Source organism: Haliaeetus leucocephalus, unplaced genomic scaffold (genome assembly GCF_000737465.1).
Source record: "Haliaeetus leucocephalus isolate CR32 unplaced genomic scaffold, Haliaeetus_leucocephalus-4.0 Scaffold245, whole genome shotgun sequence".
NCBI classification, from domain to species: Eukaryota; Metazoa; Chordata; class Aves; order Accipitriformes; family Accipitridae; genus Haliaeetus; species Haliaeetus leucocephalus.
This window is the reverse complement of record NW_010972681.1, coordinates 422469-433118: the sequence shown is the minus strand read 5'-3', so window position 1 is coordinate 433118 and position 10650 is coordinate 422469. Positions and strand designations below refer to the sequence as shown.

The window sequence follows — 10650 nt, the reverse complement described above, 5'->3', positions numbered from 1 at the left end:
CAGCTCGGGGGTGACGACCAGCTTGTGTACTCGGCCCTGCCCCGGCTCGCAGGGGAAGGTCACTCTGCCGCAGAGCACCAGGCCCTCCTCCTTCTCCCGCTGGGCCTGCAAGTGCCGAACAGCCGGGGTCAGGATGGGGGTCCGGGGGGCGGGGGGGGCAGCCGGTCCCTGCGCCAGCCGGGGCTGCGGGGACCAAGCTGTCCCCTCTCCTCACCCTCCTGCGGTGGGGACAGGACGGGTGCCACGGGTCCTGGGGCCACAAGCAGCGCAGCGGAGCAAAGGGGATGGAGCACGGAGGTTCCTGATGCCCCCGGCCCCGTCCTTCGGCCGCTGCCCCAGGAAAAAGGGTCTCACCTTGAGGAAGGAGGGGGAGGGGAAGGTGCCAAAGCTGGTGGGGACGCTGGCACCCGGCTGCTGCTGAACCACCTCTCTCATCACCTCATCCTGGGGGGGGGGGCAGAGAGCACAAGGTCACCTCCAGAACCGCACCACTGCCCCACGGCTGCTCCTGCTGCATCTGGGCTCACTGACCCCCCCAAGCCCCTCACCACCCCCAGAGCCCTTCACCACCCCAAATCCCTGGGGACAAGGCAGAGGGGTCAAACCTGACTTTGTTTTGGAAGGGGAAAGGGGCAGCACCTTGTCCCCCACTGCCACAGCCAGAGGTGCCACAGGGCACACCTAAGTGCTGGCAGCACCGACAGGATGGCAGCACCAGCTACGGTGCTCACACGGAGACGTGGCCATTCATTTCCCCCTCCCCAGCCCAGGGGAACAGGAGGGCTGGGCCTGGGGTGCTGCGGGGACACCCACCCTCCTGCCGCAGGGGGCGGGGAGCCTACCTTACCTTTAGGCTGTCGACGCTGTTTTTGAGGGCCAACAGGCGGGCTGTCTGCTCCAGCAGCTGCGCTGACAAGCTCCTTCCTACGGAAGACAGGAGGTGAGACACGCAGGCTGGCAAAGCGTGGACAGGGCACTCATCCAGCGCTCCTTTCCCCAAAAGACTCCAACGCGGAACACCGGGGCCTGCCTTGCCCAGCCTTGATGGACGGTGAGCCCTGCGGCTGGGCACAGACCAGCACCACAGCACAAGTGAGGCAACAGCCACTGCTGGCACCAGCCACTGCTGTGCCGGCTTGTCCGAATGCCGATGCAGGGGAGATGGAGGTTTGCAGGAGGGAGAAGGAGGAAGGTGTCGTCCTCCCCGCGGCTCAGGGTCCATTCAGCCATAGGCACACGGCACATGCAGAGTGCTGGCTCAGCCAGCTCAGGTTCTTTCTTACCGGGGGAGGTTTTGGGGGGGGCAAGAGGTTCCTGGCTCAGCCAGCAGTGCCACAGGGAAGATGCTGAGCTATGCTGACTCCAGGGAGTAGCTTCAGCCCCTGCGTGCTGAACCAGTGCCACGCTGTCCCCAGACACGAATGCCCGCAGCCAGGGGGATGGGGATGGCCACCTCTCGGGGGCACAAGGCCATTCCCTGCTGCACAGGGAAGCCCCGTCAGCTCGAGCAAGCCGGGATTGCTGCCACCAGAGCAGACCCCTGGCAGGTAGGTCTGAAGGGGTAGGCTGGAGCTCTGCTCTGGAGCAGACCCTGCTCCGGATGCTGGCTGGATGGGAAGGAGGTGCCAGTCCCTCCCCGGGGCAGAGGGAAGATGCAGAGGTTGCTCACAGACCGTGGGCCAAGCTCCCTCCAACTCACAGCTGCCCGTGAGCCCCCTGCTCCCCAGGTGCTTCAGCCAAGGAATGTTTGTGTGGGACCTACCCGACTTGGTCTGCTTCAGGTCCACAACCTTCATGGTGGCGCTCATATGATAGGCGGTTTCCAGGAGCTGGCTGGCCTTGCGATACAGCGTCTGTGTGCGCAGACCTTCTCCCTGCCTGTTCATGAGGAGGGAGAGCTTGGGTACCTGCAGAGGCTTCAGGCTGGCCAGCTGCATCTTCATCTGGGCTCCCTGGGACCGATGGGGAGAAGGTCATTAGGGGCAGGGTGTTTATTTGGGAGGAACTGAGCAGAGAAAATGTGGTGTAAAGGCAGCAAAAAGGAGAGCCCAAATGAAAAAAAGGGACTTAAAACTATAGTGAAAACAACCAAAGGGTGGATCTTCCAAGGGTAGGAGCACGGATGCCCACGGACAGCAGTGATGTCCCAAACACACCAGGACACCAGAGGGAAGCCTTTGGACAACAGCTGAGCACATGTAAGACTTGGGGAGCAGGAAACAGGTTGGCACCTCAGTACTTACAGAACCATAACTTGCCAGTGGCCACGTATGTGACTCATTAGATTTAAGAACCATCATTAACAGCTTCATAGCTGTGCATAATCATCTGCATAATTATATGTCTGTGAATTAATATTACTGGAATGTTATTCAGTTAATTAGATTACTTGCTGCTTTGCCAATTTCCTCATAGTGCGTTCGTTAATCCATCAATGCCTTAATCAGTCTGCATCAGCTGGCATTTGGAATCCCCAGACTGAAGCGAGGGACCAAGGCTGGGCAGCGATGCCACCAGCACCCCCAGCTCTGCTGGCCGCTCTGGCTCCCAGCCGCCAACGCTGCACTCAGACCAAGCCTGCGGCTCAGCCCCTTCCCCAAAGGAGCCAAAGCTCGTCACTAGTGGAGAGCTCGCTGCAAGTCCCACAGCAGAACTGTGCTCCTGACCACCACCAGATGTGGTGGACTAAGTGCCCTTCCTCCAGCTCGTCCCACATGGACCGCATCCCACACAGACCTCCCTGGCCTCTTGGGACATGACTTTGTCCAAGACCACCAGCTGAAGGCAGGCACCAAGCCAGCACAAGCCCCCAGCCCAGAGCCTGCCGCTGGAGGAAGACGAATGCCCCTGAGCAGTGCCGCAGCACTGCAGGACGGCCCATCCCTCGGGCTGCCGTGCTCCCAGGGCAGAGCCCAAGCCTCCCGCCACAGGAACAGGAACGGGCACAGCCATGCCCCGACTGGGCTCTTCACAGAGCCCCTCTCTGTAAAGCAGAGTCCGACATGCCTTGCCATTCCTGTTTCTTTTCCTGAGGAAACCCACAGCATGGAGGACAGAGCTGCTCTGCGGTGTTGGAGGGAGCACATCACCGCCGGCAGTGCTGGCAGCAGCCGGACCCTCAGGCTGCTCTGCCCGGCCCTGTGCTATGGCATCCAGCTTCCCCCAGCCCTCCCTCTTCTCCTGCTCGACCTCCCAACATACGGCATGTCCAAGCCGCGGGGTCCAGTGTGCCGGGACCCACTGGGACCTGCTCAGCACTGCAGGCACCCAGGGACCTGCTGTAGGGCAAGGCACCTCCCCACACCTCACCTTGAGCCGGCTGTTCTCGTTCCTGAGGTGCCTGATGCAATGCTGCAGGACATCAATTTGCTGGAGAAGAAGAGGTGAGTCCTTCACCTGGATGGGTCCTGAACCGCCTCCCGTCACCTGGTCAGCACCGACACCTGCAGACGGGCACCAACGGCAGCAGCATCACCAACCGTCACACGTGAGCGTGGGGCAGGACTGCTACAGCAGCACTGGATATGCAGACAGGCTCAGCAAAGGGACAAGTGTCTGCAGTGTGGAGGGAAGCAGCATCTGCTTGTGTGCACCCAGGCACTGATGGAGCCATCACAAACATGCGGCACCTCCCGTCCCGCTCCCACAGAGAAGGCCAAGACACCAGCTGGCCAGGGCAGTACCTCACCCCCTCCATGCCTCCTCAGCAGCCCGGCACCAGGCACTCCCGGTGCCCGCTTCCCAAAGGCTCGGGGCTGTGCCACACTCTGGGCACTCCAGGGACCCATCTCTCCGCTGCAGGAGTCACACCACTCTGCACCCATAGCAGTTTCATGCTCACCACTCCCTTCCCAGACTCCTGGTACTGTCCAGGAGTGCACCAGCCACGAGCTCCCCTGCAGCACAGGCTGCTCGGGACCTGAGCCAAGCGCTGCCCTTGAGCAGGACCTGCATCCTTCCCCCTGCTCCCAAACCAAGCCTTGTCCCAGGGCCATGCTTGGGTGTCTTGGGACGCTAGTGTCCCCCCGGCATGCACTTCTGGGGGCCAGAGGAGGCGGGGAGCACTGGCATGCTGGGGTGCAGTACCGTACCTCTCTGCTGTTCCTCTGCAGTACAAGGAGAGGAGCCAGAGGAAAGACAAGAAGAAGCAGAATTAAAGCCAAGGATCAAGTCTGAGAGGAGCAAATGGCCAGAGGAGCTCTGGTCACCCATGGCTGTGTCCTGTGCTGAGCCCTGTCCCCTGACTCCGGGAGCAGCGACCATCCCAGCTGCCCTGCCAGGGCAGTGGGACTCCACGTGCTGCTGCTGCAGGATCCGGCCAGGGCCAGTGAGCCCCAACCGTGTGTGTGGCTGTGAGCAACCCAAGGGGGACACATGTGCACCCACGGCACGGCTCCTCCAGAGCTGCCCCACAACAGCCACCTGTTGCTGTGGGTCCGAAGGCACAGTGATCCATGCTGACCTGCTCCGAGGTGCTCCATCCGAGCCTCCCTGTGCAGGGGCGGAGGAGCGGCTCCCACCGACTGCCCCGCTGCACCCAGTGTGCACTACACCCCTGAGAGCTGGGGTCCCCTCAGGCTGTGCTCCCTGTGCCCCCAGCTTCCCCCTCTGAAACACAGCACTCGTGAGCAGGCTGGTGCTGGCACAGTGCTCACAGTGCTGCACACGCTGTTCGGGACCAAGAACATGCTGTCAGCGTCCCTGAGAGCCAGAGCTCGTGGCCGCAGTGACTCCAGGAGAGGCTGCAGCTCCACGAGGGCCAGGAGCTGCTGCATGCAGGAGCCAGGCTGCATCCAGGCATTACCCAACACAGATCAGGTCAAAAGGATCAGGAACCTGGACCCACTGGATCGCTGCCACGCTGGGGCCAGAGGGCCAGGCTGCTCCACAGCCACCCTGGTCACAGTCCTAAAGGACACTGGGGCTCTCAGTTTGGAAGGCCACACAATGTCCTACAGCCAGAGCTCCTGACAAAGATGCCGAAGACCTGGTCCTGCCACCAGGCATTTTTTGTAGGACATTTCCTCCAGAGTGACAGGGAAGTTACTAACATCCCTGCTACCCAGCACAAGGACCTGCAACCTCAGCAAGCACCCATCCTGCACCATCACCCACCCCTTGCTGCTGGGCTTCACAAGAGCCCAGGAGGCACAGAGAAATCAGGTCTCATTCTCCGAGCCAGCCAGGTCAGAGCAGCAGAGCCTGAACAGCCCATCCGTGCCCTGGAGAGGCACGGCAGCAGAGGCAGGAGCTGCCTGCAGCAGCAAGAATGCGCCAGCAGGCAGGCACCGACTGCTAAATCTCCACGGGAGCATCCCCGTGGGAGGACTGGCCCACAGGCTGGGCCAGGCAGTACCAGCATTCGCCTGCCCACAGCTGCCAGAGCAGGGTGCCCTGCCACCAAGGGCCCCCCCAGCCCCAGCCAGCTGCAGGGACACCCCAGGCTGGCTCCTTAGAGGTGCCACCATTGCCCTGTCCACCCAAGCACGGAGCTGCCGGATGCTGCTGGGGAGCTGCAGGCTCTCCGCACTCCCTGGTCATCATTACAGCCTGAACACCTCCTGTCTTCTCCCCTGCCAGCCACACCAGAGGCTCTGGCTTGCTGCAGGAGGGCCGGGCGGGCAGAGCAGTGAACTGTCGGAACACCGTTCCCAGTCCGAGCTCCTGCGCTGCCTCCCAGGCAGGCGTCACACAGACACTGCAGGGAATCCTCTGCACAGCTCCCGGACTCTGACACAGGAGGACATCCCAGGCTCCCTTTCCAGCCTGCAAATACCCCACACCAGCTGCAGAAGTGTTCCAGTGCTCTGGGGACACTGGTTACGCACCTCCGGCAATGCCAGACACGATGGAGGCAACTCCAGAGGCAGGGGCGCCGCGCAGGCCCTCGATGGTTCGCTTTGACTGGTTGTTCAAGCGCTGCTTCAGCTCCACCTTCTCTGATTCCAGCTGGTCAATATCTGCCTGAAGAGCATCCATGGTCTCCTCAAACTCCCTGGGAAGAGTGTACAGAGTCACAGCTGTTGCTGGAGATGCTCCTCCAAAGGAAAGAGGCAAGCAGTCCAGGACCTGAGGGCTCCTGGCTTTGTCATGCATCCTGCTCCTGCTGTGCTTCAAGCACAAACCTGCTGATCCAGGAGCTGGAGCTTCACCAGCCTCTACTGCAGATTGCAGTATAACACACAAAGAAAGTATTTGTCCATATTGAACACTTAGCCATTTTGCCCAGCTTGCAAGACAGTCCTCCCTCCACCCTGCAAGCTTGCACCTCCCTGCTTGTCCAAGGGCTCGCTCTGCCAACGGACTTGTGGCAAGAGACGCTTGGAGCACAGAAATGGTAGTAAGAACATGCCAGGGCAACGGCCCTTCCCACAAAAGCATTTGAACTGGACCTTTCCCAGGACCCTCTGCCAGCCTGTGCTCTGCTGTGCACCATTAAAAAGTGCTGGCTCCCCTGCGGATCCTTCACCAACATCCCCCTCCACTAAGCCACAAACCCTGCCAGCCAGACCAAAGGACCACCAGCTGTCCACCCCTCATCAATAGACCCTCCAACAGCAGCTTACTTCTCTTTCTTTTTGAGCAGCGTCTGGGTCTCATCCAGCTTCGTCTGTATCTTTTCCACACGGTCATCTGCATCCTTGGATGCACTGTCCAGCTTCTTCTCCAGGAGGCTGAGCCGCACATTTGCTTCGCTGAGCTCCTCGCCCTGGAGTGGCAGGAAAGAAATCAGAGCGCTCCAGGGCCCTGGGAATGGTGGGCCCTAGGAAAAGTTCCTTGCAGTGCTTGGTGGGAGCCTGCCCAGAAATCACAATGCCTATCCACTTTGCACCTATGCTTGGCACACGCACCCATCACCAACACTTGTCATCCCAGAATATCATGGGGCAAAGGCCAGGACAGTCTTTCACAGGGGGAGTCACCAGCCAGACAGCACCTCCCTGACAACTGGAAGAATATTTCCAGGAGGAGATCTAGTTGGGACTCGGGACTGTCAGCTCCACAGGCAACAAGTCACCTGGAGCACAAATGTGACCACTACAGCAGCAAACACCTCTTCACTGACCAGCCAGGAAGGCATAGATTGACTGAAGAACAGCTTACCTTGATCTTGAGGGACTTTTTCAGTTCTTTGATGACCGTCTCCCTGTCCTCCAGCTTAAGCCCCAGCCCCTCAGCATCGGTGATCTCTGCCCGAATAGCTGCTGCCCGTAGGTCAGCAGGTGGGGTAGGCTGTAACGGAGACCAGAGGAACATGATACAAAATCGGTATTTTACGAAGAATTCCAGTAATTGCAGATGGGGCCACAGGGCAAGAGGGGGACCATTCCCAGTCTCCCCGAATGTTGCAGGCAACTGCTGCACCTCCTCAGCTCTCTGCCCCCCCATCGCACCCAGAAGACCCTCCAGCCAGGGAAAGCAGCAGCAGGACTATGGGAGATTATGGAGCAGCTCAGATGCTCTGGCTCTGCCCGAGGCCCCTGCCACAGCCAAAGCCCACCTTGGTCTGTGGTCTATCCGCATCGTATTCTCCCTCTTGCATAGCCGTGGCCATCTTGTTCATGGTCGCGATGAGGATGCTGCAAGACTGACGCAGACACTCGTAGGGGTTGATGCCCTGGGTGCCATAGATCTGCAAAGGACGGGAAGAAAGTGGCAGGTGCCCCTGGGCTGGGCTCACAGTCACCATTACAGCCCCCTCCCGACTCCCCACAATGTGCCAAAGGTCTTGAGCGCCCACAGTCCCTTTGGTGCGGCTGCAGAGCAAAGCCAGCTGCGGGAAAGGACAGCACAGACCAGGGGACCACAAAGCCCTCCACATTTTGGTGTTCCCTGGCCATACTCCCAGGAGTTTGTTCCCAGCCTCCACAAGGCTCTCCCATCTGGAGCTGCTCACGGGCAGGTCTGTAGCACTGGAGTGAGACAGTTCCTGGCTTTACCCTGCTGCAGCAGGGAATGAGGGGCAGACGGGAAGGGAGTTTCCTACCTGCTCGCTCGCTTTGAAGGCCAGATCCTCCAGCTTCACTGCCAGCAGCCCCTCATTCTCCGCCAGAGGAGCAATCATCTGTGCCCCAGCAGCGGCCACCTCCTGCAGCACGGCCACCACCCACGTCAGGTGCTTGCGGCAGTCCAGGAGCGTGTCCGACACCTGGAAGTTGGGCGGAAACAGGATGGTTGGGAAAGGCAGAGACAAAGAGGTTGCTTTCCAGCTCGCTTCCCAGGCACAATGGCTCCTGGCTGCACAACACTTGCCTTGCCCTAGTCTGACAGCTATTGAGATTTTAACTTGCTTCTGAAGCATCACTAGGAAGATGGGAAACACCAGGAAAGATAGAAAGAAACTCACAGCTGGAGAAGATTAGGTGAAAAAGTCCATGTCTCTGTCCCGACTAGAAACACGAAGCCCAGAGACACTACCTCCCATCTCAGCTCGCACTATTTTCCTCCATCTGTGCAGTGGGCTGCTGCTCACCTTAAGCAGGGCACACCAGCACACTCCCTCCCTGGAGCCACCAAGGACAGCAATGATCTAACAGCGTTTGATGGTAGCCCAGTACAGCCCACAGCTCCCAGTATGTGGCTAAGATGGCCCCATGCGGGGCAGTGCTAGGGTGTCCTGCTCTGCCAGCCAGCTCACCTGCTGCCCGAAGCCCAGTGCTGCAGGGATACCCGGAGCATCCGTCCCAGGCATGCGGCGCCTGATCTTCTTGCAGAACTGGCGAATATCACTGCACGAGGTCTCCAAGTCCTTGAGGAGGATAGCAAGGTCGGATGCCTCCTGCCCAGCCTAGGGTGTAGAGAAAGGACTTCAGAAAAACTGACACAGGTGAGAGGAACCCAGCACAACCCCGCAGAGCCACCCCAAGCATGTCCTACCTGGAGGAAGGATCGCAGCCGGCACACCTCCACCCCCATGCAGTCCAAGGCACTCTGGGTGAACTGCAGAGCACAAACACACGTACCATCAGCTTGGGGCAAAGCAGAGACCAGGCAAGAGAGCTGCTCTAGGGCAAACTGGGGCTTTGGTCTTGGGCATTTCAGGGCGGACCCTCTGTACACCACCCTGCCACGACTCCAGGATTTACAGGAGCAGGAAAACAGGCTGAGGCATTCAATCAACTTTTGTTTTACTCTGTGGGGCACAGGACACCAGTACTTCCCTTAGAAGCTCAGGGCAGTACAACACTCCCGCTTAGACACTAGGTTCTCCACACTCTCCTTGCTGCTCTTCTCTTTCTACCCAGACATCCGCAGGGCAAATTGCCCCATGTCTTCTTCCCCCTTCTGTGACCTGGGAGCCCTCATCACCTCTGTGCCACCACTGGCAGCAGGAGCTGGGGAAAAGTGACAGCAATGGGGAGAGGGGTAGAAGAGGCACTTCAACTCACAAAGTGATCTCAGAGGAGAGCAGAAAGGGCAAAGGCAGAAAACACACAACAAGGAAAGAGTCAAGTTATTTTTCCCCACTTCACCTTGATGTGGTCAGCCAACTGCATCGTGCAGTCTTCAGCCTGGTCAGCCAGGTGGATGCTGTACAGATGCTAGGTGAGGAGAGAGATCAGCAAGAGATCAGCACCCCTCAAATGTTTCCACACACGCAAGCAAACAAACCAAGTGGGAAAATGCATGACAAAAATCCCAAACATTGAGGGTTTGGCCTAATTTTTAATTGGAAGTGAAAACTCTTGCAGTGACACCCACCAGATTCCCTCTGAACACTCTGCCCTCCGAAAGAGCTGGTGGCCCTTAACTCAAAGGGTCAGCAACCCTGGCCTGCAGCACAGAGGTACAGAAATCCAGGACAGGAGAACCACATCCTTTCTGTCTGCATTCTCCCAGGGACAGAGAACACAGCCCCCAAGTGACACAATCACAGGCTCATGTCCTGCATGCTCCAGGGGTGAAAAACATCCAAAGGCAAGTGCTACCAGTGAGCTCATTCACAGCTTGTCAATGTGCCATATGAACGATGTATCCAAGGACATAATTTCCAGCCGTGGCACACGCTGGTGAGGTTGCACCAGTTCCCCACCCTGCAGGTCAGAAATGCCCCAAGCTTGGCCAAGAGCCTGTCGCTCTCGGCTCCGCAGACCCACCTGGTAGTACTTGATGGCTTTGGTCAGCGGCTCCACATTGACCGTCTCATCCAGCTGGTCCTTGTGCAGCAGCTCGATCAGGAAGTCCAGCGAGCGCTCGTGGACACTCATCTCCGGGTATAGCATCCCCACCTTCTTATACACCTCCACGCTGCATTTGTTCAGGGCCCTGGTAAGGGAACGCAGGCACAGTCGGCTTGGCTGGGACAGGCGCATGCTCCAGACAGCATCAATACAGGGCTTTGCTGCTGGGTGCCAATCTCAGACCACTGGAACCCCCCAGGACTGCCAGCCGGACCCTCAGGAGCACTGTAGCTAGAGAGCGGTTAACAAAAGTCAAAACATCTGCAGAAAACCAGGGTATGAGATAGGCTGCCTGGGTGCTACAGGAAGCCACTGAACAGAAAAAACACTCAGTTCTCTAGGCCAGAACTCAGTGCTGGAGGCAGGAGAAGACTTGCCACCTAGCACCATGTCCTGGTTTTGGCTAGGATAGAGTTAATTGTCTTCCCAGTAGCTGGTATAGTGCTACGTTTTTGGGTTAGGTATGAGA

General features: G+C 58.8%; 2 protein-coding genes across 2 annotated transcripts in view; both read right to left on the bottom strand.

Moving 5' to 3' along the window:
• NOP56 (NOP56 ribonucleoprotein) overlaps window positions 1-825 on the bottom strand; it is a gene marked incomplete at its 5' end in the record, with an annotated part of 5559 nt that extends 4734 nt beyond the window's left edge. The window contains one exon of the mRNA XM_010568487.1: window positions 814-825. Within this exon, the coding sequence (XP_010566789.1) occupies window positions 814-825 (12 nt within the window). The remainder of the gene's footprint in view (window positions 1-813) is intronic.
• A 13-nt stretch (window positions 826-838) lies between these two features.
• DCTN1 (dynactin 1) overlaps window positions 839-10650 on the bottom strand; it is an 83206-nt gene continuing 73394 nt past the window's right edge. Inside the window, exons 17-28 of the mRNA XM_010568486.1 lie at window positions 10098-10266; window positions 9474-9542; window positions 8878-8940; window positions 8639-8788; window positions 7988-8149; window positions 7502-7633; window positions 7105-7233; window positions 6567-6709; window positions 5829-5995; window positions 3310-3443; window positions 1763-1952; window positions 839-924 (exon numbers count right to left, since the gene is read on the bottom strand). Of these exons, the coding sequence (XP_010566788.1) occupies window positions 839-924; window positions 1763-1952; window positions 3310-3443; window positions 5829-5995; window positions 6567-6709; window positions 7105-7233; window positions 7502-7633; window positions 7988-8149; window positions 8639-8788; window positions 8878-8940; window positions 9474-9542; window positions 10098-10266 (1594 nt within the window). The remainder of the gene's footprint in view (window positions 925-1762; window positions 1953-3309; window positions 3444-5828; window positions 5996-6566; window positions 6710-7104; window positions 7234-7501; window positions 7634-7987; window positions 8150-8638; window positions 8789-8877; window positions 8941-9473; window positions 9543-10097; window positions 10267-10650) is intronic.